General features: G+C 45.9%; 1 protein-coding gene across 12 annotated transcripts in view; it reads left to right on the top strand.

Moving 5' to 3' along the window:
* The window catches only part of PPP6R3 (protein phosphatase 6 regulatory subunit 3), a 138,600-nt gene that overhangs the window by 68,759 nt on the left and 42,949 nt on the right, over positions 1-26,892 (top strand). For 9 of the 12 annotated variants that reach the window (XM_048855292.2, XM_048855297.2, XM_048855296.2 and 6 more), the window contains 5 exons: positions 456-585; positions 9,301-9,453; positions 15,567-15,716; positions 16,472-16,536; positions 26,151-26,266. In XM_048855292.2, the coding sequence (XP_048711249.2) occupies positions 456-585; positions 9,301-9,453; positions 15,567-15,716; positions 16,472-16,536; positions 26,151-26,266 (614 nt within the window). The remainder of the gene's footprint in view (positions 1-455; positions 586-9,300; positions 9,454-15,566; positions 15,717-16,471; positions 16,537-26,150; positions 26,267-26,892) is intronic. The other 3 variants (XM_048855303.2, XM_075129297.1, XM_048855302.2) reach the window with 1 other exon arrangement.

The following is a 26,892-nucleotide window of genomic DNA, read 5'->3' as shown; positions in this document are numbered from 1 at the left end:
TGCCAACTCCATATAGCAGGAAGTGACCAGACAAACCCTCAGGACGGGGGACCGAAGACTGAGCCTGCTTGAGCCCCATTGCCCCAGGTAGGAAAGCTGCAGCCCAAGAGCTTCAGCCACAGGCAGGGGGCCTGTAACCTTAGCCCCACTGCCCAGGACTGAAGCTCTCTGGCTTTGGCTTCAGCCCCAGGTGGTGGGGCTCGGGCTTCAGCTTTGGCCTCAGGCTCCAGCAAGTCTAAGCCTGCCCTGGCAACCCCATTAAAACGGGGTTGTGACCCCACTTTCGGGTCCTGACCCACAGTTTGAGAACCGCTACTCTAGATTTACCCCTTTGTGTATAGTCTTTTTCTAGTTGGGTTTACAGAGCTGGTGCTATGTTAAGATTGTGTCTAATTTGAGTTAATATTGTAACTAATCCTGCAATATAATCATCAAACTCTTCTTTGTATATTTAGATTTGAAGGTCATATAGAGATCTGTCCTCCAGGCATGAGCCATTCAACATATTCAGTCAACAAAAGTGTTTTAGAAGCCATAAAAGCACGACTTGCATCCTTCCATGAGCTACTACTTGAGCCCCCGAAAGTAAGTGGAATTTGTAACTCTACCAAATGAAAATGGAGACCGATTAGTCTGTCATTTAGTGATAAAGGCTTTAAAAATAATAGTTTTTCTTAGAGTTCTTGCTCATGTCCATTCCACATTAGGTGTGTGTGCACTGTCGCCAGAGATTTTTTCCCTTAGTGGTATCCATCAGGCTGGCTCTAACGCCCTCTGGTGTCACGCGCTCATGGACCACTATAAAGGGCCCAGTCCCCCACACCATCTCAGTTTCTTCTGAGAAGAAGATGGTCACTGGAACACCTTCTCTTGCTTCGGCAAGGCATTCATTCAGTGGTTTTTTTGTTCTCTAGTTTAGTTATCTTCCGTTTTAATTTCTAGTAGTAGTGTAGATAATATTACTGTGTACAGTGAGGCCCCCCTCCCCTGCTTAGTGTAGAGGGGCTTCTTCTGCTGCTGGGCATGCCCTGGTCTCTGGGCTTCAAACTCTGTGCCTCCTGCGGCAAGCCTGTGCTTGTGGGCAACCCACACTCTAAATGTCTGGAAGAAGCTCACATATAAGAGCATTGCCAAATCTGCCGCCACTTCAAGTCTTATACAAAAAAGGACAGGGAGGCTAGACTAAGAGCTGTCCTAATGGAAGCCACACTTAGACCTGCATCAGAGACAAGCCAGTTGAACTCAGTGCCTCGGCTTCAATGTAAAGCACCCTCTGGCACCGCGTGTTTCTCAGCACCATTCCTCCTGTCCAGTACTGAGAGAGAAGCACAAGAAACTGGTCCAAGAGAGGATACTACCCAGTACTGAGGAAGGACAAATATGGGGAGTGTGACCCATGTCAGACCAGTCCTCCACCCGTTCTGCTAGCAGCACCATCGACTCCACCCTGCTCGCAGGTGCCATAGAGTCCAGTGACGGGCCCCATCTGCCAATGCCAGGGGGACCTCATGGTGCCAGCGGGATCGCAGTGCCTTGAGACCTTTGCAGTGGCCAGCTTCTGCTGACCCTGATGGGACAACTACTGGCTCTGATGAGCGTGTCGAACAGAATGGAGCATGTTGCCCCGAGCTCATATGCAGCACCAGGCCCTTCGGTACTGACCAGAGGAAAACTGGCCCTTCTGTTGTCGGCAAAGATGTCTCTGCTCCATTACTGGTTGATGGAAATGAAGGGTACTGCTCTCCCATGGTCTCCTGAAGAGTCCTCAGAGTTGGAGGTGTAGTCCTGTGCAGAGCCAAAGGGCCACTGCCAATATCTCTCCTACATCCCACTGGATCTTGATGTCTTCAAGCCAGCACCAATCCTCCTCCCTGGTTCTGACCAAGAAGCCAAAGAGAACCACGAGGGGAAGATTCCTCACTTCCCATAAGGGAAAGGACAGGGCTGGAGGAGAGCCAAGACCTGTGCCGGGCGACTTGACATCTCCATCACGGAGTCGGGCCCTAGCTCAAGTTGAGCAGTCCAGCCCATCCCGCACTATGCCTGCCACCCTGACAGTGACGAGGGCCTCTGTCATCTAGAAGTCCTGTCGACACCAGAGGCCCTGCAGGCAGCGAAGGAGATCCTGATGCTATCGGTGGTGCCCACACCAGCTCCGGTGGTACCCCGGTCAAAGGGTAAACCCGCTTTGGGGTCTTACTCTGTGTCGCCACCTCAGCAGCACCGCTCCCCATCGCGGGGGATGTCCTGCCAATGCTCGGCCACTCAGAGCCATCACATCAGCGAGGCAGACTCAACGAAGCCCTCTTCAGTCTCCGGGCCCTTGGTGTGCGCATGTGCGCACGCGCACACTGGAAAGAGCATCACGACCAGCTGTTCGTATCTCCAAGGCTTCGGCACCGGTCACACGAACCATCATTTGAACACGGCCACCTGTAACAGACGCCCATTGCTGACACATGGATCCCATGGTTGAGGAAATCTTCCTGATAACCGGTCCTGCTCCAGGTCCCGGTACCGGTCGAGTGGCGTAGAGGCGTTGATTGCTGGTCTACCGATGCCAAACACCAGCGGTCCCCAAGTTCCCTCATGAGGGACTGGTCTCGATCAGTCAGGTTGATGTTGAGGCATAGTGGCTAGCACCACATGGAGAAGGAATGCTGGTCCGCTTGATCATGGTTGCCTGGCAGCAGCCACTCTGCCTCTGACTCCAGAACTGAACAGGACTCCTTGACAGCGGGACAAGCCCTGGCACCGGTGGCACTATCCACCTTGTCAGGAAGGCAACTGACTCTGTGGCCCCAAAGCCAGTGGCTGCCGTCTGCCTGGTATCTCTGGAACCTGTGGCGGTTTCCCCAGCCCTTGCAAACAGGCCACTCGGTTGCGGCAGTCTCAGATAAGCCATCAGCCTAAACATCCTGCCCTCCACGAGAGGTAGAGGCCCCAGAAGGCAGGACACGCCAGGCCCGTGAGCAGATGGGAACAGTCTGCTGGACCACCAGCGGACGTGGTGGCTCCCACGGCACCGGCTTCATCCTCATCGTTGCCCAACAAAGCCATTGCGGGTCCCCCTCACCTAGTTCCACAAGATGATGATTCTAAGGCTCATCAGGAGCTTTTGAAGAGGGTTGCCTCCAACCTGGGGAGCCCTCAGACTCCCTATTTAGCATCCGCTGCTCCACAGCACCTGCTAGGGTGGCTTTGCCCCTACACAAAGGGGTATCAAAAATTAATGCCCTATGGCAAACCCCCTCCTCCCTGCCCTCCATTTCAAAAAGGGCTGAATGTAAATACTTGGTGTCAGCTAAAGGCCACAAGTATCTCTACACCACCTGGCTCAAAACTCTGTTGTAGTTGAGGCGGTTAATCAAAGGGAGAGGCAGGGGCAACCTGGATCCACACCCAAAAATAGAGACTGGATCTGTTTGGGCAAAAAGTTTGTCTTCCAGGCTCCCATTGGCTTGGCGGGTTGTCTACTCTCCTTCACTGCTGCTACGATTACAACGTGTGGCAGGCCATGGCCAAGTGCGAGGTTTTGCTTACTGAAGGGCCCAGGAAGAAATTCCGGGCAATCCTCCAGGAGGGCACAGCTCTGGCCAGGGTGGTCCTCCAGGCATCTTCGAATGCGGCGGGCTCTGCAGCTCGCACCATGGCCTCAGCCGTCTTCATGCGGCTGGCATCCTGGCTCCTCATCTTTGGCCTGTTGACAGAGGCTCAGCAGTCAATGCAGGACCTCCCCTTCAACAGCCAGGCCTTGTTTGCAGAACAGATGGACAGTAAGCTGCATGACCTAAAGGACTCCCAACCCCCCCCCCCCCCCCCCCCGAAAAGTCTAGGGCTGTATGTCCTCGGTCCAGCCCGTAAGTGGTTCAAACCGCACCCAGCCCAGGGCCAAGGGAGCCAACCCCAGCAGGAGCGCCCCCCCCCCAAAAGAGCAGGGGCTACAAATGCTGCCCAAGCCACCCACCTTCGCTCAATCGGGCTCGACCTGCAATAAGCAGGGTAGCAAGCGGGCGTTTTGAGGGTGCACCCAAGGGTGACCTACCAAACTATACCCTGGATCTATCTTTCCTGTATTTCTCCAACCCTTTCTTTTTTCCTCCCGGTATGGACTACTATAACTTTGGACCCCTGGGTCCTCAGTACAGTGGCGCAGGGTTATACCTTCCAGTTTCTGCACCCACCCCCTTCCCTGTCCCTCTTCAGGGACCCCTCTCACGAGAATCTCCTCGTGCTGGAGGTAGAAGGGTTGGTGCAGCTAGGTATAGTGGAAGAGGTTCCTCACGACTACAGGAACAAGAGTTTCTATTCCCGGTACTTCTTAATCCCAAAGGCGGTCTATGGCCCATCCTGGACCTGTGAGACCTCAACAAATAACTAAAGAACTTGAAGTTCCACATGATCTCCCTAGCCTCCATTATCCCCTCCCTGGATCTGGGAGACTGGAATGCCGCCCACGATTTGAAGGACCTGTATTTTCATATAGCAATCATCCAAGCACACAGGCATTTTCTACACTTCACGGTGGGATTGGCCCACGACCATTTTGCAGTCCTCCCTTTCGGCCTAGCAACAGCACCGGGGGTGTTTACCAAGAGCATGTCGGTAGTAGCGGCTTACCTCAGGTGTCAGGGTATCCAGATATACCTGTACCTCAACCACTGGCTGGTCAAAGGTTGATCCAGGTCCCAAGTCCAAAGGGGTGCAGCAGGCCACATGCCGATCCCTGGGCCTTCTGGTAAACAACAAAAAGTCTACGTTAGTTCTGGTGCAGAGGATAGAGTTCATTGGAGCGGTGCTCAACTCCACCTGTGCCAGAGCGTTTCTGCCACAGGAAAGGTTCCAAGCGTTGGTGGACCTCATTGCGGGAGTCTCCACATTTCCCCTGACCAAGGCCAGGGTTTGCCTGTGCCTGCTGGACATTGGGCAGCATGTATGTACGTCGTCTACCATGCCAGGCTCTGGATGAGACCCTTACAGCAGTGGCTGGTGATGGTCTATTCCCAGTACAGAGATCACCTGGAAAAGGTTACCACCATCTCACTGGCAATACTTACCTTGCTGCAATGGTGGACCGACCCCAAGGTGGTCCTGGAAGGAGTTCCATTCAACAGCCCTTGTCACTCCATTGAGCTGATATTGGACGCCTCGGACCTTAGGTTGGGGAGTGCATCTCGGCAACCTCCAGACCCAGGGCATGTGGTTCCTGGAGGAGATAGTGTTGCACGTAAATATCAAGGAACTCGGAGTGGTACAGTTGGCCTGCAGGGTTTTTCTGCCGCACCTGGCAGGCAAGGTGGTGAGAGTGTTGATGGACAATATGGCCTTGAAGTTCTACATCAACAGGCAATGCGGAGCACACTCACCTGCTTTCTGTCAAGAGGCCCTCCAACTGAGGCATTTCTGCATCGAGCATACAATCCACCTGGAGGCCTGTCACCTCCCCGGTGTTGGGAACACACTGGCAGATTGCCTAAGCAGGTCCTTTTCCTCTCACCACGAGTGGTCACTCCATCCGGAGGTAGCCTGGACACTCTTCCAGAGGTGGGGAACTCCCCAAGTGGACCTGTTCGCCACCAGACAGAACAGGAAAAGCCATCACTTCTGTTCCCTGCAGGGTCTGGGCGAGGACTCCATCTCAGACTCCTTCCTTCTGTCATGGTCAGGAGGTGTGGTGTACACGTTCCCGCCAATCCCTCTCACCAATAGAGCCCTGTCAAAGATCCAAGAGGGACAAGGCCCAGATCATCATGATCGCCCCAGTGTGGCTGCGTCAACATTAGTTCGGCACACTGATAGACTTGATGGTGACCACTCCCTGGCCCCTTCCCGACCAACCGGATTTGCTCTCAAAGGATCATAGGCCTCTCCTACACACCAACCTCGCCCCCCTCCACCTCACAGCATGGATGCTGTGTGGTTGAACTTGGAAGAGTAGGCCTGCTCTAACGAGGTCCAGCAAATCCTCCTGGAGAGCAGGAAGCCTTCCACTAGAGCAACCTACCAGGCCAAGTGGATGAGGTTTTCCCACTGTGCGTCTAAGTGTAACATTTGCCCAACTTGCTCCTCCATACAATCTATCTTATATTACCGGCTCCATTTTAAGAACTAGGGGCTGGCCCTCTCTTCCATCAGAGTACACCTTGCAGCTATCTTTGTTTTCCACGCTCTGATCCAAGGTCAGACGGGTGTTCTCGCACAACATGTCAGCTCGATTCCTGAGAGGCCTCGAGAGACTCTTCCCACCGGCCTGAGCCCGTCCTACAGTGGGACCTTAACTTGGTTCTTTCTAGGCTTATAGGCCTGCCCTTTGAACCTATGGACTCCTGTTCCCTCTCTTACCTGTCATGGAAGGTCACTTTCCTTGTGGCCATAACATCTGCCAGATGAGTGTCGGAGCTTAAAGCCCTGACATCTGAGCTGCCATATATGGTGTTCCACAAGGACAAAGTTCAACTGCAAACTCATCTGGCCTTTCTGCCAAAGGTGGTGTCTTCCTCCTATGTTAACCAGGACATCTTCCTCATGGGGTTTCTCCCGAGCTGCACACCACTAGTGAGCAAAGGAAGCTGTATGCCCTGGATATCAGACATGCCCTGGCGTTTTATCTGGAGTGTACCAAGCCCTTCTGCAGGTCGACCCAGCTCTTCTTCATGCCAACGGACAGGATGAAGGGCCTTCTGGTGTCGTCGCAGAGGATTTCCAACTGGATCACTGCCGATTGTGGGGACCCACTCGACCAAAGTTCAGGCGTCCTCAGCGGCCGTCTTGGAGCACGTCCCTATTAAGGGCATTTGCAGAGCTGCAATGTGGTCTTCAGTTCACACTTTCATGGCACACTATGCCATCACCCAGAAGGCCAGAGATGACGCTGGGTTCAGCCGAGCTATGTTGCAATCTACATGTTCGTGAACTCCTACCCTCCTCCACGGGTACTACTTGGGAGTCACCTCATATGGAATGGACATGAGCAAGCACTCCAAGAAGAAGAAAATTTGCCTTTTCCATAACTGGTGGTGGTCAAGATTTGTTGCTCATGTCCATTCCATAACCCTTCTTCCTTCCCCACTGTCAGAGTTTCGGCAATAAGGAACTGAGGGTGGCGAGAGCCGGCAGTGCCCCTTATACCGCGGCATGTGCACACCGTTCTAGGGGGCTCCAGAGCCAGTACCGTACGGATACCACTGAGGGAAAAAACTTTTGTCACTGGTGCATGTGGCGAGAGCGCACACCTAATATGGAATGGACATGAACATCGCATCTCGAAAAACAACAGTTAAGGAAGAAGTAACTGTCTTTTCCTCACGGTCTCCCTGGCCTCCAGTATTCCCTCCCTGGATCCTGTGGTAGTCCAACCTCTTGCCATCTTGATCATCTGTTAGACAAGGGCTCAGGCTTCATCAGCAGCGTTTCTGGCCCATGTCCTGGTCCAAGACCTCTGCAGTTCAGCGACCTGCTTGTCCGTTCATACCTTCTCCATCCACTTCACTATCACCCAGCAGGCCAGAGATGATGCCAGGTTTGGCAGAGCAGGGTTGCAATCCGCATGTCCATGAACTCTGAGCCCATCCCTTTAGGTACCACTTGTCACCTAACGTGAAATGGACATGAGGAAGCACTCGAAGAAAAAATAATTACTAAACTTTCCATAACTCTTGTTCTTCGAGATGTGTTCCTCATGTCCGTTCCACAACCTCCTGCCCCTCTGTCTGAGTTAGCTGGCAAGAAGGAACTAAGAGAGGGTGTGGGACTGTCCAGGCTCCTTTATACTGGCACATGAGCTCATGCCACCGGAGGGTGCTAGTTGACTTGACAAATGCCACTGAGGGAAAAATCTTCAGCAGTGGTGAACATGGTGTGTGCACACCTAATGTGGAATGGACATGAGCCATGCATCTTGAACAGTGGTTACAAAAGGTTAGTAACTGTTTTTATTCAGAAACCGGTTTAATGAAAGCTAAAAAGTACATTTTAATCTAACACACAGTCCATAAGCCTTTTTCTGAGCCACTTATAGTTTGGCTATTCATTATTGATATGGTGATCAAATATCCCTGTAATGTATTGGTGTTCATATTTTTAATTGTTGACTTTGTTTAATTAAGCAAAATAGAGAAAAAGCAATTGCACTAAAATGCAACAAAATATCCTTTCCTTTCTTTGGAAAGGAGCATGCTTTGCCATGACGCACCAAAATAAAGCAGAAATAAGTGGTCCAGAAGAAGGATGTATCATGGGGGGGCGTGACAAAGCTTCCATATACACTGTGGAAAAGATTGGGAAAGCTCACTTTAGAGATATGCATAAGAGGATATGAGGTCTATAAAAAGACAGGAGAGAAGGTAGATCAGTTGTAGATCACCAGGGACATCTGGTGAAATTGAAAGGCTACAGATACAAAAATGAAAAACTCACTTTTTAAGGAAACATGCAGAACTCATTGTACTAAGATATAATTGTGGTCAGGAGTGTAGAATTTGAAGGATAATGAGAATATCCATACTCTATTTGTAGTAGGTAGGGAGGATGCTTTCTTAGAAAGGATATAAAATCTCCATTCAGTGCACAACTGAACCACTAAAAGATGTGGACACTTCTTCCTAATCTCTGTTTGCTGTTTGTTGCATAACTGTCCACTATGAGCGTTTGTCTTCCTTGGAAGCAGCTGGTATGACCACTGTCAGACAGGATGGAGTACACAAACCACTGGTCTGATCTGGTATCGAAATTCCTGTGTAAGTATGCTGGCATTTATATGGCAGCAGTAGGGACCATTAGGCTTTTACAACATTCTCTTCACTAAAGCAAACATCATTATTCTGAAGTCTGCACTAAAGTTTATTTCTCTCTTCTGACTTAAGAAAATTTACCACAATAATTACTAATTTTCTTGCCTGGATAAATACAAAAACTGCTTAACTAGACACACCTGGACTTGAATAGTTAGTTAGAGCTTGATAAAGTGTGTCCTAAATCACTGTTCTCACCAGTAAATGTCCGTCGTGGGGCTGAATGCAGCTCCTTTAGGTGTCCATAATGCCACTAAGTTTGTATACTCCATATCTTTTTATTTCCCCCAGCCTCATTGTCTTCTCTGTTCCCAGTCCACAGTGCTAGAAAATAAGTGTTAACCTATGGGACTAAAACTTGCTGTCCCAAAACATAATGTCATGCTACTGCTGCCAAACTGGCCATACAAGATTCTTATCAAATTTTTCTGTTTGTGGATAACACCGAACTGGTTTGAAAGAAATGTGTACTTTTTAAAAAAAATTATTCCCACGGACTCTTTTTGTCTAGAAAAGTGTTATGAAGACAACATGGGGTGTATTGGATCCACCTGTGGGAAACACTCGTTTAAATGTGATTAGGTTGATATCCAGCCTTCTACAGACTAACACAAACAATGTGAACTTGGAACTTATGGAGTTGAACAGCATAGGAGTTATATTGGTAAGAATAATTTACTTACACTGTTAAGAGCCTCACACCACCCTCTTCATTTTTATAAAACCACAGAAATTAGATGGCAAAGCCCTGTTAAGATATCACAATATCTGTTTGATTTGTCAGTGCAGATTGTGCCATAGAGTGTTTTATAGTGAGTCATGTGGTGAGGCTTTCACCACTTTCCTTGTGAGACTATTTCACCATCTGGATTTTGTTACTCTCTTCCTGACAGTAACCAAAAATTTTCCTCAGCTCTGCTTAATCTTTTACTCTTTCGACCTCTATAGACTCTTTAGACATGGTTTTTCTTGCTCCTTGGTGTTTATGCTCTACAGACAGATCTAGATTGCTACCTTATCTTTGCTGTCTCCCCACCCTCAAATTCTTTCAGCCAAACTACGTAAACTTACTTTGCTTTTATTCTTTCTTCCTGAGTCATTCCGTCCTGACCTTAATGTTTTTGTTTTTAATTCCTTTTAAATATGTCAGCTGTATATAGTGCATTATGTACAGTTCCATCAGTGACAAAAAGGCCTGGTTATCTCCCTGGTCTGAAGTGGTACCTCTCTGTATGCTGCCAAACCTGTGGTGGTTTCACCACTGTATTGCACTTGAAAACCTGTATCGAGTTGACAGTCCTCTTGCCACATAGATTCTCCCACTGAATGTGTATTTTTGCTCGTATAGTCTAGCCTGCATTTTTTCCAGGTTTACTTTTATTTCCTACTTATGCTTCAACCATTTTATTAGTTGCCATTATTTCTATCCTCCTTGGCTTTGCATATACCTCCGTTTTATATAATCTTAATTTGGTATACTGTTTGTAGAATAAGTTGTACTAGTGTAGGATGTAAAATAAAACTAGACCTAAGCCATATAAATGTTCTTCATATTCTGCAGTGGATGCCATTTTAAAATGATTTTGCCACAATGCAAAGTTTACTATGGTATTCCCTATACTTGGAATGGGAAATACCATAAATCTCTTGGTAGGCTTAATTACTGTGCATAGTAACCATCCAGTTTTAATAACACCTCCTTAAGGAAGAGTGTTGCTATTTCCTAAAGACATTTTGAATGATATATTATGTCACAGTTTAGGGCAACTGCACCTGTATTCACTCTCCATGATCCCTTGAGGGCACCCACTCTAGGCGTCCTCTGCAGTCATATCTCTTGGGCAGAGACCCAGGTCTCCACTCCCTCCTGATTAGGGTTTTTCCAGGCTGCACAGTCCCCTTCTTACACTGTGTGATATTCCTGGCAAGTGCAGATGAATAGTTTGGTCTTTCCTTTATTCAGCTTGGGTCTTTGATCTTCAGGTTCCAGGAACACGTAAACCATGATCATCTCCTCAGGAAGTAGCATAACTGGATGTGGGAAATTTACATTCATGTCCTCCTAGAGATTCCCAGGAGAACCACTTAACACTGTATGTCCTAAAAGTCCATTCTTACCTGGCACATTGTTTAATACAGTCGTTTTAAGTTCTTAACACTTCCCAGGGTTCACGTAACATTCTCTTCTCCCTTACCCCCTGCCCCAGGCTATAAAAAATCCTGACCCACAATAATATAAATAATTGGGGAGACTATAGTGGGGTCATATTGGAAGGTGAACTGTTAGGCTGGAGGGAGGTTACCAGTGGGGTTCCTCAGGGATCAGTCTTGGGACCAATCTTATTTAACATTTTTGGCACAAAAAGTGGGAGTGCGCTAATAAAATTTGCGGACGACACAGAGTATTGCCAGTACAGAGGAGGACCAGAATGTCCTACAAGAAGATCTGGATTTCCTTAAAAACTGGAGTAATAGAAATAAGATGAAATTTAATAGTGCAAAGTGCAAGGTCATGCACTTAGGGACTAACAAGAACAGTTTTTGCTCTAAGCTGGGGACTTATCAGTTGAAGCGGCGGAGGAGAACGACCTGGATGTATAGGTTCATCACAGGATAAGGCTGGTAAGCCTCATTGGTTGAAACTGTATTACAGAACAGAATTATCAGACACGTAGATGAATACGATTTTGTTGGGGAAGAGTCAACATGGTTTTTGTAAAGGGAAATCATGCTTCACCCATCTACTAGAATTCTTTGAGGAGGTCAACAAGCATGTGGACAAGGGTGATCCAGTGAATATAGTGTACTTGGATTTTCAGAAAGCCTTTCACAAATCCCTTATCAAAGGCTCTTAAGCAAAGTAAGCTGTCATGGGATAAGAGGGAAGGTCCTCTGTGGATCAGTAACTGGTTAAAAGATAGCAAGCAAGTGGTGGGAATAAATGATCAGTTTTCAGAATGGAGAGAGGTAAATTGCGGTGTTCCCCAGGGATCTGTACTGGGACCAGTCCTGTTCAACATATTCATAAATGATCTGGAAAAAGGGGTAAACAGTGAGGTGGTAAAATTTGCAGATGATACCCATTACTCAAAATAGGTCCAATGCAGACTGTGAAGAGTTATAAAAGGATCTCACAAAGCTGGGTGACTGGGCAACAAAATGGCAGATGAAATTCAATGTTGATAAATGCAAAGTAATGCACATTGGAAAACATAATCCCACCTATACATATAAAATGATGCCGTCTAAATTAGCTGTTACCACTCAAAAAAGAGATCTTGGAGTCATTGTGGATAGTTCACTGAAAACACCTGTTCAGTGTGCAGTGGCAGTCAAAAAAGCTAGCAATGTTGGGAATCATTAGGAAAGGAATAGATAATAAGACAGAAAATAATATCATATTGCCTCTGTATTAATCCATGGTACACCCACTTCTTGAATACTGCATGTAGATTGGTTGCCCGATCTCAAAAAAGATCTATTGGAATTGGAAAAGGTACAGAAAGGGCAATAAAAATAAGGGATATGGAACAGCTTCCATATGAGGAGAGAGGAATAAGGCTGGGACTTTTCGGCTTGGAAAAGAGTTGACGAAGGGGGGTATGATAGAGGTCTGTGACTGGTATGAAGAAAGTAAATAAGGAAGTGTTATTTACTCCTTCTCATAATGCAAGAACTAGGGGTCACCAAATGAAATTAATAGGCAGCAGGTTTAAAACAAACAAAAGCAAGTATTTCTTCACGCAGTGCAATGTCAGCCTGCGGAATCCTTTACCAGAGGCCTGTTGTGAAGGCAAAGACTATAACGGGGGTCAAAAAAGGACAAGGTAAATTCATGGAGGGTATGTCTATCAATGACAGGTTTCAGCGTAGCAATCGTGTTAATCTGTATCCGCAAAAAGAATAGGAGTACTTGTGGCACCTTAGAGCCTAACAAATTTGAGCATAAGCTTTCGTGGGCTACAGCCCACTTCATCGGATGCATGCAGTGGAAAATACAGTAGGACGGTTTTATATACACAGAGAACGTGAAACAATGGGTGTTACCATACACACTATAACGAGAGTGATCAGTTAAGGTAACCTATTACCAGCAGGAGAGTGGGAGAAAAAAACAACCTTTTGTAGTGATGATCAAGCTGGAAATGGCCCATCTTGATTTTCACTACAAAAGGTGATGGGTTTTTTCCCACTCTCCTGCTGGTAATAGGTTACCTTAACTGATCACTCTCGTTATAGTGTGTATGGTAACACCCATTGTTTCACGTTCTCTGTGTATATAAAACCGTCCTACTGTATTTTCCACTGCATGCATCCGATGAAGTGGGCTGTAGCCCACGAAAGCTTATGCTCAAATTTGTTAGGCTCTAAGGTGCCACATGTACTCCTGTTCTTTGTCTATCAATGACTATTAGGCACAATGAGCAGGGATGGTGTCCCTAGCCTTCGTTTGCCAGAAGTTGGGAATGCGTGATGGGATGGATCACTTGATGATTACTTCCTTCTGTTCATTCCCTCTGAAGCGTCTGGCATTGGCCACTGTCGGACAACAGGATACTGAGCTAGATAGACCATTGGTCTGACCCAATATGGCCGCTTTTATGTTCTTATGATGACTGTGAACCGCCAATGTGCTGCGGCCGTGAAAAAGTCTAATGCAGTGTACGATCCATCAGGCGAGGTATTTCCAGTAGACCCAGGGAAGTGTTAGTGCTATTATACAAAGCACTGGTGAGACCTCATCTGGAATACTGTGTACAATTTTGGTCTCCCATGTTTGAGAGATTAATTCAAACAGGTGCAAAGAAGGGCTACTAGGATGATCTGAGGAATGGAAAACCTACCTTATGAGATGGGACTCAAAGACTTTGGCTGAGGGGAGATATGATTGCTTTCTCTATATACTTCAGAGGGATAAACACCAGGGAGGGAGAGGAGTTATTTAAGCTAAGCGCCAATGTGGACCTGACAAAAATGGATATAAACTGGCCATCAACAAGCTTAGGCTTGAAATTAGACAAAGGTTTCTAATTTCTCATCTGGAGTACTGTGTCCAGTTTTGGGCCCCACACTACAAGGAGGATGTGGATAAATTGAAGAGAGTCCAGCGAAGGGCAACAAAAATGATTAGGGGTCTGGAACACATGACTTATGAGGAGAGGCTGAGGGAACTGGGATTGTTTAGTCTGCAGAAGAGAAGAATGAGGGGGGATTTGATAGCTGCTTTCAACTACCTGAGAGGTGGTTCCAAAGAGGATGGTTCTAGACTATTCTCAGTGGTAGAAGAGGACAGGACAAGGAGTAATTGTCTCAAGTTGCAGTGGGGGAGGTTTAGGTTGGATATTAGGAAAAACTTTTTCACTAGGAGGGTGGTGAAACACTGGAATGCATTGCCTAGGGAGGTGGTGGAATCTCCTTCCTTAGAAGTTTTTAAGGTCAGGCTTGACAAAGCCCTGGCTGGGATGATTTAATTGGGGATTGGTCCTGCTTTTGAGCAGGGGTTTGGACTAGATGACCTCCTGAGGTCCCTTCCAACCCTGATATTCTATGATTCTATGATTCTAACTGTCAGAGGAGTAAAGTTCTGGAGCAGCCTTCCAAGGGGAGCAGTGGGGGGCAAAAAAACCTGACGGTTATCCAGTCTGAGCTTGATACTTCTATGGAGGGGATGGTATGAGACTGCCTACAATGGCGTATTGCTGATCTGTGACTGCTAGTAGCAAACCTCTCCAGTAGCTGGTGATGGGATATTAGACTGGGAGGGCTCTGAGTTACTATAGAGACTTCTTTCCCAGGTGGGTGTCTGGTGGGTTTTACCCACATACTCCAGGCCTAACTGATTTGCCATATTTGGGGTCGGGAAGGAATCTTGTCCTGGGTCAGATTGGTAGACCCTGGGGATGTGTTGTCTTCCTCTGCGTCATGGGGCACAGGTTGCTTGTACAATTAAAATAATGTAAATGGTGGATTCTCTGTGACTTCAAGTCTTTAAATCATGATTTGAAGACTTCAGTAACTCAGCCAGAGGTTAGGGGTCTATTACCAGAGCGAGTGGGTGAGGTTCTGTGGTCTGCAGTATGCCGGAGGTCAGACTAGATGATCATGATGATCCCTTCTGGCCTTAAAGTCTGAGTATCTTTGGACTCAAGTTACTTAATTTTTATTAAATAACGTTTTTCAGGTATATTGCAGGAAGCTGCCATGTCTGTCTCACATTATAATTGCATAGCTAAATTTTATTAAAAAAATCTCAGGTCATTGAGTATTTTTAAGAACTCTCTCATAATTCTGGATGTTGCCAGTGACAGATGCCATTTTTCTTGTTTTCATATAAGAAACATAATCTGATCTAAATCAGAGACACAGAAAAATTAACATTTAAATGTATATTTTTTCACTATATGCTTTTTTTGTGTAGCCAGTACTTGAACATAAAAATATTACAGTATTATAGGGAATGAAGGGTAGGATTGGAAGTATGGACATCTGAGTTGTCTTTCTGACTCAACTTTTGTCCCTCTATTTCCCTATTTATAAATTGACCAGTACTAATCTACATTATATGGCAACTGTCGGTTGTAAAATTGCTATTTAGGTGCCAAATGTGTGTTGATTGTCTTTCTAAAACAATAAATTATCTATGACATGTACAAAATTTTAAAGTATTTAAGAGATTGCCAGTTACTGTCTGACTTTCTAGATCTACACTGCTGCTTGTTGTGTCCAGTGAAAAGACCCCAGTGTGTGTAATCAAATCCTTTTGAATTTGTCTTGCAGGATATGTTCTTTAAATACACATGGAATAACTTCTTGCATACTCAAGTAGAAGTCTGTATTGCATTAATTCTTGCAAGTCCCCTTGAGAGCACAGAAAATGGCACAATTACAGATCAGGACTCCATTGGGGACAATCTCTTACTGAAACATGTAAGTTTTTTGCTTTTGTGTACATCTTGACATTGTAAGCCTTGTTCTTAACTATTGTAGCCCTTTCTCTTTCTAGTGGAAGTTAAACGTTGGCTTATTAAATAGAGGCATGGAATTAAAAAAAAAAAAAGGAAAAAAGAAAGATTTAGTGACTACCCATGCTGAAGGCATAGTTTTGTTGATGCATGGTAGATTGCTCTCCAGTCTGCTAGGGGCTGGGAGGGCTGCAGCAGTAGCTCATCCATCCCTAGGATGAGACTGATGTGTGGGATAGCTGGTGTCTTAGTTCTGTCTGAAGAGGAATCCCCTTAACTTAAGAGTGGATTTGAGTAGCTCTGAAGAGAATCCTTTCTGGTTTGGTGGGAGGCTTGTAAATGTATGATTAGGGTAATCTTGATGTTCCGGATTATTTATTTTGTCATATATGAAACAGATTTTTCTGAATATAGTTCATAGTTCACTTAGGGACAGATTTTCAAAAATGTTCAGCACTCAGCAGATTGTGTTGAGAGCAAAGGGACCTGAACACTTATTTAGGTGCCTAAATAGGAGTTGTAGGGTGCTGATCTCAAGAATTTTGGTCTTTAATACAGTGAAAAAGGCTTAATGCACTTGGAGTATTGTTGTATGAATTTAAAAAAACATGTTGTGATCTAATCTTTTTCTGAAACTAATTGCTACTTCTATGTGAAATTATCTTAATGTGTGCTACTTAACGCTTCTAGAAACACTAAGCAAACACTTTTTTTTAATAGCTTTTTCTTAAGTGCCAATTAGTGGAACGAATACTTGAAGCATGGGAAGTGAATGAGAAGAAACAGTGAGTAACAAAGCCTTTACTCCTTTCCCAGAAATTGAAGTGCTACATTAGACTTGATGTAACATACAAGTGCGTAATCAGTTCAGAATTGAGCCTGCTACAGTAGAAGCTTTGTTATCCAGCATGTTGGGGAAAAGGGGGGTGTTGGTAAGTCAAAAATTCTGGTTAACTAAGAGGGAGGGAGTTTGGGTGCAGGAAGGGGCTCAGAGCTGGGGGTTAGGGTGTGGGTAATGGTGTTTGTGAGGCTGGATCCAGGCGGCACTCACCTCTGGTAGCTTCCTGCAAGAGGTGACATCCCGGCCGGTCCTAGTCGGAGGCGCAGCCAGGTGACTCTACATACTGCCTACATCCGCAGGTGCTCCCCCGCAGCTCCAGTTGGCTGCAGTTTCTGACCAATGGGACCTACGGAGTAAGCACTCTGGGTGGGGCGGAGGCCGTGCGCAGAGCCGCCTAGCAGAGCCTCTGTCTAAGAGCAGCAGGGACATGTTGCTGCTTGCGGGGAGCTGCCAGAGGTGAGCGCTGCCTGGATCCAGCAGCCTGCACCCCCTCCTGTGCCCCAACCCCCTGTCCTGAGCCCCCTCCCGCACCCAAACTCCCTCCTAGAGCCTGTGCCCTTCAACCTCTCCCGCACTCCAAACCCCTTGTGACAATTCCTCTGCCTAGGAACAGCAGGGACATGTTGCTGCTTCCAGGGAGCCACACGGAGCCAGGTAGGGAGTCTGCTGGCCTCGCACCAACTGGACTGTAAACCAGACTTTCAATGAAGATCAGAAATGCTGGTTTATAGAGCTTTCCGGTTGGTAAAGTGATGGATAACACAGCTTTTACTGTAATGTGTTTTCCCCCCTCACCTTAAAACAAAATTTACAAGAGGCATAAACAAACATGGAATATGTTGAACATGCTTTCCTCCTTTTGTCAGTAGGTGTGAGGTGTATATCTTTTGAACATAAATAAAAATACAAGTTAAGCTGGTAAAATAACTCGGGCAAGGAAGCACACTGACATTTGGATTACAGCTTCTGTTGGTCTTTAATTTTCTGATTTCAATTCCTTACAGTTTTCTTCCCATGGAAATGTCTTTGAAGTTTTTTTTTTTCTTTTTTTTTATGTGTGGCCATAATGTCCTCAGATGTCTAGTCACTGGGCTGAAAATTAAACTGGTGCTGTACTTATTGTTCTGTGCCAGGTATCTGGTATGGACCATACTTATAACTTAACTGGGCAACTGACGCTAGTCATCCTTAAGTTTAGCAGCATACTGTAAATTTGAGGGGAAAGTGAATCCTAGTTTAAATGCTTTTTAGGTGTTTGAGGGAGGGCATGTTATATACTTAATGTTTGACAGCTATCCTGTTGCAGCAAGTTAAAAAGAGGAAGCCTAACTCTGTCCTCCTCAGCAAAATAATATTGTATTCTGAAAGGACTTATTTTGGGTGAAATTAGCCAAAAGCTTTAGGTGCATAAGGCCCTATCCACAGCTGTTGGCTGCTATTGTTGCTAACAGGATTCTAGCACTCTTTCCTTGACCACTGTGGACCTCTGTTTTATTAGGTGCCTCTTCATTTTAAAAATCCAGCCTCAGAAATTGAGGCACGACTGTCAGTTATTTAAAAATACAATAAATCAACTCTCAGAATATACAGCAACCCCAAAACATATGCTGGATATGGTCTAAAATATCTCTGACATGTTCATGGTGCAGTTGTGCCCTCTCAGCATAGGCAAAATTAAATAATACATGTGAGTTTGTGTCAGATTCTGTTGTCAGATAGCTGATGGAATATTCTCCAAGTGATGGTCCCTATATGTGTTCCACTGTGGGTGTGCATGTGCTCTGTGTACCTGAGACTGAAAGACTCTTGCTAGTACTGTTCATTGCTCTGAACCTGGGCCCTTCACCTCAATCTCCAAACTGAGGGCATAAGAGTCAGTGGGAACAAACCACCTCTCCAATTCCTTTCTGCTGCCTACCGTCTGAAATGGAACCTCTTTGGTGTCTGCAGTGCTAGCTAGCTTCTTCTGAGTCTAACTGTAATTACCTGTAAAAAGCTTTTAAATACATTTCAGATAGCTTTTATAGTTTTAGTATTTAGTGCGTTGGGGGTCTCCCTTTATCCAGACCCGTCCTCCCATACAGGGTGACTAGTATGCCCAAGATCTTGGGATTCATGAATTGCCTTTGGGCTTTCCTAGTCAGTGACAACCACCTTAAGAGCCTCTACGGCCTTGAGGAAACCCCCATCCCCTCATAGTGCAGCATTTGTTGATCCTTCCCAGACTGAGCCTGTTGGTCCCATAAGTATAGGGTTTGGAAATTCCGAACAGATCATGGTGTGAGACCTTGGCCCAACTCTGGTCCATCAGACCCTCTTGTACATCAGAAAGAGGTACTGAGAAGTTCCCTTCCTGGCACTGTGACCTCCAGGTCTGGGCTTGATAGGAGTAGAGTGAAGGATTCCTCCAAACAGAGGCCCTCTCACAAGAAACGAGAGAGATCCCCTTCCAGGTCTTCATCCAAAAAGAGGGCCTCTTCAGCCACTTCCAAGTTGGGTGAGAGGCCATGCACTGGTACAGGAGTGTCAAGATCTCACAAGGAGAGTGGTACCATTCTCCCAGCTCTGGGCAAAAGCACCCTGAAACCAGCACTATGTGTAGGAGCGGGGCCATCCCTGGTATTGGCAAGAGAAAAACAAAAGTGGGTACCTCCTACACAGACAATACCATCACACAGTTATAATGAGTCATTGGTACCAAAGACTGCAATGAGACCGATGCTCTCAGTACCACAAAAAGAAGGGAGCCCATCCCACTCCCTTGAGTCTAGGGCTAGGTAAATGCTGCCCTGAGGACATGGCCATCTTCACTAACTTGGAATCCCTGTTCCTGTCAGAACGGATCCTGAGCAGTGAGATCTCCGCACCACTGGTCCAGGGCATGCGGGAAAGGGAGTGTCGCTCACTAATACCATCTACGAGATGGGGTGTAAGAATCCCAGGATCAACAGCACCGCCCATGGATTTTGAATCTGCTACCTCATCTGATGAGTTGAATGTTAGGGGGACAGTGTCATCACTGAGACAAGGGGTCATTCCAGACAGTGTATCCAGAGTCTCTTGGACATAGTCCAGATCTCATAAGAGATTGTGCACCTCAGAACCAATGGTACCCTACTCCATGGAGACCATCCCAATTCCAGTTTGTCTCCTCACGTTGGCCTTACTGGGATCCATACACGTGACATCCTGAATTCTAACAGTACCACAGGGAATCCAGACAGCCCTCCCTTTGCAGAGACGTTTCTGAATCTCAAGAACTAATGGAGGGAAGAGGAGGAACCACCAGCTCAAATGGAGTTGGAATTTTCAAGTGCAGGCGAGGTGGTTCCAGTGACCACATCGTTACCACTTGACTACAGGCAATTTAAAGACCAACTGAGGAGGACAACTGACAGACCTTTCCACATGTTCCACTTTTACCTCAGGTTTTGAGGAATATGAAGCAACAGGGAATATCAGTGATGTTGATTTGCTCCCAGATGGCCCAGGCAATTCTGGTTTCCCAGCATTCATCTGATATCAGGATACCCATGTATCCATATTCAACTCTTCCCAGACCTGTTGACCAAGGACAGAGGCAAGATCAGACATCCTACTTTAGCATCCCTCACCTGATTAGCCTGGTATTTGGATGGACAACAAACCTAGAAGAGGCATGTTCAGAAGCAGTACAATCTGTCCATAACAATAGTAGGAAGGATTCCATAAAAGTGCTACACAGCAAAGTGGGAAGGGGTTTTTCTGCTTGGCACCAACTTTGTCTAATAACCCCAGAGGATGCCAACATCTGTGTCATTTTGAACTACCTTTTCTCCTTAAAGACTTCGGAAGTATCTCTTAGCTCCATGTGGATGCACTTAGCACCTATCAACACCTGTCACCCTCTGGAGAAAACCAGAGGGGTGAAGAATGTTTTCTAAAATATAGTGTTGGTGTTTGAACCTTTCCTCTGATAACAAAACTTACCCTGACTGGGACCTCAATCTAGTCCTGTCAGCATTAACAAAGACTGTTTGAACCCTTGGCATCATGTTCATCTGTCGATGAAGGTTGCTTTTCTGGTTGATATCACCTCCGCCAGAGGAGTAGATAAGCTGGGGGTTCTCATGGCTGATCTGCCTTACACTTTCTTCTACAGAGACAACATTTCACTGAGCTTACATCAAAAATTCACCTCCAAGGTAATCTGAGTTCCATCTAAATCAGAATATTCACTTATCTATTTTCTTTCCAAAGCCTCATGGCACCAGTGAAGGATAGGAGACTTCACTCTGGACATCTGTTGGACCTTGGCTTTCTACCTACAAAGGATAAAATGCTATTTAAATCCTTTGTGGAATGTAAGAGAGGGGAAGTAATCTCCTCTAACCCTTTCCAAATGGATTTTGGGCTGCGTCGTCCTTTGAGTTAATGATGCTCTTTCTCCACCATCGTGTGAGGACTCAGTCCGCTAAAGCTGAGGCTGCATCAGTAGGTTCACTTCAAGACATTCCTCAAAACCTGTAAACCGACTATGTGAGGCTCTGTTAGCACCTTTACAAGACATTACATCCTGGTGCAAGCTCCTTCAGCAGAGCAGTCCTCTGATCGGTGGTGCAGCAGATCTCCTTCACCCCTCCTCCTCAATCAGTAAAGCTTGTTAGTCATCCACAGGAATTACACACACAGACCTTTACTTGAAGGAATGTTACCTACCTTGTGTATATATATTGGAGTTCTTCAAGGTGTGCGGTTCCTATCTGTGTTCCGCAACTGCCCTCCTTCCGCTCTGTGAAACCTTAGGGCTATTTGTGGTAGAAGTGGTTGGTCTGTACCACCACTTATGCTCTCAGTTCATGGCACGAGAAGGAAAAGGGCACAAGCACAGATCAATGGATGCAGCTGGCAAGAATCTTCTGGTGTTTGACTCATGGAGCGCATGCATACCAGCAGTGGAATACAGGTAGAGATCCATATTTTGAAGAACTGAGTTACTGTACAAGCTAAGGTTTCAGAGTAGCAGCCGTGTTAGTCTGTATTCGCAAAAAGAAAAGGAGTACTTGTGGCACCTTAAAGACTAACCAATTTATTTGAGCATAAGCTTTCGTGAGCTACAGTTCACTTCATCAGATGCATCCAATGAAGTGAGCTGTAGCTCACGAAACCTTATGCTCAAATAAATTGGTTAGTCTCTAGGGTGCCACAAGTACTCCTTTTCTTTGTACAAGCTAAGTAACTTTTCATTCTCTGTATAGCTTGACTAGTACAAACCTTGGGGGGGGGGGATCGCTGCTCACTCTGCTGACCTAAGGAGATCCTGTTAGCAAAAGGGCCTTTGTGGTCTGTTTTTTAAACAGGTTGGGCCATGTGTGGACCTCCTATTACCTTCCATGTAATTGAAATGAAAAGAGCAATATTGAAACAAGAATTGTGTGTTGTGGGAAAAGGATCTTAAATTATTGACAGTAACTGCAGAAATTGTAAAAAGTCAGGTTAAATGGGAAAAGTAGCCCATAAAAATTCACATCTAAAACCAGAGCATGATACAGTTTAACAGTAATTCTGCAAAGATCTTGGTGTGCTTTGTTGGACAGTGTTGTTGACACTGAACTCTCATGAGGAAGAAGTATAGAAAATGACTCCCTACAGATCTACTAACCTCAAGCTCCCATTAAAAGATGTGCAGACGTTCTCAAAGATGAACCAGTGTTTAGAACACAGGCCAGTTCTCTGACTTCCATATAGCAGCTTGATAGCTGTGGCTGGTAACCTACTACAGTAAAGAACTTGGAACGCATGGAAGTGACTCCTATTTGTAAGAAATATACAGACCCATCTTTAACTCCTCTTGCACACTGTAGTAAATGTAACTAAAGAATCCAAGTTTGTTTGTTTTGTTCCTTAGTACATTTTTTCTAAGGATTATTAAAATTTGGGAGCCTAATGTGAGATTTACATTACTTGACAGGTCACAAACTAATATTACACAATATTTAAATAGCACAAAAATTATGCCTGACACTTTTTGGACAAGGACCTTCAAGAGCTTACAATCTAAACTTCACATGAGTTGTTTTGGGGGAGGGGATGTACTATAAAGCAAAACTACTGAGAGGCTGTTCTTGGCATGGTTCTTTAACTTTTACAATCTTTTTGTCTTTATAATAGAATATAGTCTCTCATTTTCTGCTGTTGAATCCATATTTTTTTCTCCTTTCACTGTTTTTATTCCTGGTCAAATGCTCTGGTCCTGTGGAGTCTGCCTCTCTTCTTGGTATAGACAAAAATGAAAGAGACCAGCTATTACATAGGTTTTCATACCATGCCCATTTCTGTGATATCCAAATACTTCCAAAGCCACAATAGGAAGTAGTACCTCTAACTGCCAAAATAGACCATGATTTAAATGGGGAGAGAAACTGCTGGTCATTTCTCTGCCTCATATATAGACAGTTAAGGATAACAAGTCATCTGTTATGCTAACTTATAAATGTTTTAGGCTGACAGGTGTACTGTAGGAGTGAGGGAGAGGGAGGAAATGGTAATAAACAAAAAAGCAGTCACTCACTTCAGGCCTTCAGTCTTTTTAATTACTAACCCGCCCGTGCCCCCCCCCCCCAAAAAAAAAACAAAAAAAATTTCTAAACCCTGAGCAGACATCACAGAAGGAACAATCACTCATGTAGGATTTATAGAGCACCAGCTAGAAAGGGGGAGGTAAAACAATAAGCCAAACAATGTTTACTTGTGAGGGCATTCTGTGCCAAAATATTAAAAATTCTGCTCCAAAAAAATTAAAATTATGTGCATGATATTTTAAAACACTGCAAAATTCTTCAAATTTTATTTGTCAAATAAATGTGGAGGCTCCAGCATGGCATTGGGGAGCACAGGTCACTGGCTGCACAGAAGTGGGAAATCACTGTGCAGCTCCCCCTCCACCCCATCCCAGACACGGACTCAGCGGTGAGGCTGCACCCAGTCCTGACACAATGCAAGGACGGTGCCTGCCCCAGAAACACCCCAGAGCCCTGCCCCTCTATGCTCAGTTGGGTGTCGGGGTGCGGAGGGGATCTGGATGCGTAGGGGGTGTTCTGGGTGCAATAGTAATGGGATGCTGCAGGGGATCCAGGTGACGGTGGTTGAAGCTCGGCGGGTTCTTGGTGTGGGAGGCTCATTGGCGGGGGGGGGGGGGGGGAGGGGTGAGGTCCAGATGCTCAGGGAGTGGGGCTCAGTGGGCGGGGAGGGATTGAGGTGCAACAGGTTCGGGCTTAGTGGGGTGGAGATCTGAGTGTGGGTGGCTCAGGGTGGTCCAGGTGCAGGGGGAGTGGGGCTCATCTGGAGGGTTCTGAGTGCAGGGGGTGGTGGGGTGAGGCTCGGCAGGAGGGTCTGGGTATGAGGGGGTCTGGATGCACAAGGGTAGGGCGAATGGGAAGCAGCTCCCTGTACAGAGTTCCTTCCCCCTGCAGCTGAGGAGCGATGGGTGCAGGAAGTAGGGGGAAATAGGGCACAGGTTTGCAGAGCTCCCTGCAGCTGGGAAAGAAGTTTGAGGGAGGGTTGGGGGGGGGGGTAGGCCTGACCTTCCCCCGGATGCTGTGCAGGGGAAGAGGAAGTCCCTTCCTCCCTAGCCTAGCCCGGACTAGCAGCTGAGCCTGCACATGTTAGGAGTCACCAGCCGAGTCTTCCTCGGTTCCACGTCCTGCTCCACAGTGATTTACCTCTCTGCCGGCTGCCCTGGGCACCCAAAACGTACTGCTAGGAAGGGTTGCATGACCGCTCCTGTGGCTTCCCTTTGCTTCCCCATCAGAAAGTAATTGCTCAAGGAGGTTCTGCTTGATGGCTGTTTTTCTCCATTGATGGGCTTGTCTTGCCTCTCTAAATATAGTAACTGACAACACTCCATGTGGATCTCAGTGCTTTAATCAATTAACTTTAAAAGCAAGACCAAATTAGTTTTAAAATTGGATTGAATTGTAGCTAAAAGACTTACGAGAACATCTAGTCTTGGTTCTTATTGTGGGTTGGGAAGGTGAAATATTCACTATAATCAGGTTTGATTCATGATATCAAGGAAGGGCAACTATTAGAGACTTCGATAAAAGTAACTCTTAATAAGCTAATATTAAAATGGGGTTGCGACCCACTTTGGGGTCCCAACCCATAGTTTGAGAATCCCTGCATTAAGCTATTTTGAATTAAGGCCACTTCATTTCTGAATGTGTGTCCACACGAGTTTAATGCAGTCTTTCAAACAGGGCTATGTTAATGTGAACTATGTATCTTTTAGTTTGTGCCAGCAGTGTCCATGTGGGGCAGTTAGAGCATAACATTTTGGTGTACTTTGCAGTTCACACACACCTCCATAGTGTGCATTGTGGCACAGTCCTTAATTCTTTAAACAAAACTGAATTAAGGTCACTTTAATTCTCCATGAGTTTCCACATGAGTTTAATGCATTTTAACTAATCCATTTTAATACCTTTAGTTAATTTGGATTAATTTTCCTTAGTGTCCCTGTGTAGACAAGCTCTTTGTGCAAGATATGGATGCTAAGTTTTCTTTCTCTTGAGCTGCCCATCTAGTTGCTTTTATAACTGAGAAGTTCATTTGAACAGCAGACTGTATGCCTGCCTGCCTGCCCGCCCACCCAACCAGGCAAGTGGTTCCTTAACCCAATCCTGCTTTTCTTCAACTTCAAGATTGACCAGGCTGAGGACAGATATTCCTGTCCTGCAACCAGCTGCTGGTGTTTGGCAGTGCAGCTCAGATCTAGATGTTTCTCTCACTTTCAGTTTCTCAAGGCTAGGTCAGCTCTAGCTAGTCTTAACTGTTGTCCTTCAGCCCTACAAGGTGCCATTCTGGGAGCTGCTATTTCCAGTTCCTTGTCAGGCATGTTAGCCTTGGTAGCAGAACACTTTGGACAAAGACCTAGGAATTTCTAGTAATGTCCTGAATGCCATTCTCAAACTACAGTCCCAAATAATCTGGTAGACGTTTGTTAGACTTTGTTTTAGACTAGCCCTGAGACAGAATTTACAAAATCCAGGAATATTTTATTGTAGCCTGAATTAATGAATTGTCTTATCACTGTTAGAGGCTCAAAACTCCCCTTCTGGAATATTTTGAAGTATTAAGTGAAAAGTGTTAGTTTTCAGGAAAGGTGTCTGAACGTCCTAAGTGAGGTAGGTTCTTCAAACCTGTTAGCAGATTGGATCTAATATTAAATTGATTTTCACTCTTATGCTGAGCATACTAACTTCCCTCAAAAGTATGTAGAAGCGGGAGACTGACTTGATGACGAAGCATGCTTTTCTTTCTTTATGGATAGCTTTATGCATTTTAAATACAGTTCAGAGAGGGAGTTGCTCTCAGTGTTTTAGCAGCCAAAAAAAAGTTTTGGTTTGAAGTATACACCACTTATTCTCCTTACGAGTATTTAAAGTACTTTGCTTCCTCGCTTGTCTGGTATAACTTTGTGTTGCTTCCTTGGAATTATAGGCTTAGCATTCCATAACTACAAAATACTTCAACAGCTAGCTGTTTGGGAAGATGAACATCTGAACTTCTCTTTTTCAGGGCTGAAGGAGGAAGGCGGCATGGTTATATGGGTCATTTAACAAGGATAGCTAACTGTATTGTGCACAGTACTGATAAGGGGCCAAACAGCACACTAGTACAGCAGCTTATTAAAGGTAATATTAAACTTCCGCAGGTTTGTTTCACCTTTTCTGTTAGTTGGATTTGTAGAATTAAATCATGCTAGGAATTTAAACGGCAGCTTTTAATAGGGGCTTTCTTTCCAAAAGCTGTTTGTCCAAGGGAAAGAAGCAATTTCTTACTTTTTGTGTAAGTCCAGGTAACCTATTAAATTAGGATACTCTTAAATATGACTTGCTCTCCCCAAACTTAGTGAGGCAGTGCCATGGCTGCTTCAAATAAATGTGAGTGGGGGTTGCCTGCTAAATTCCCTGTAAGCTACGTGGCCTCGCAGCAGCCTATTCAGCACTGTGCAGGTGCTCAGGAAACCCAGCCTTGGCCCGGACCTGCTGCGGCCAGGGTTCAGGTGCCTCTCCCCAAACCTGGCCACAGCCGGGGAGAGGTGCCTGGCCCCCACCTAGCCTGGCCCCCCCCGACCTGCTATGGCCGGGGGACAGGTGCCTGGCCCCCCCCAACCTGCTGCCGAGAGAGCTGGGGGGAATCCTCTCTCCCTGCTGTAACTCCAGGGCATCCTGCACCCCAAACCCCTCATCCCCTGTCCCACCCCAGAGCCCTCATACCCCGCCACTCCAACCCTGCCCCAGCCCTGAGCCCCTCATTT

The sequence above is a fragment of the Caretta caretta genome, chromosome 6 (assembly GCF_965140235.1).
Source record: "Caretta caretta isolate rCarCar2 chromosome 6, rCarCar1.hap1, whole genome shotgun sequence".
NCBI lineage: Eukaryota > Metazoa > Chordata > Testudines > Cheloniidae > Caretta > Caretta caretta.
The sequence above is the reverse complement of the archived record's forward strand: the minus strand, read 5'-3'. Positions and strand labels throughout refer to the sequence as shown.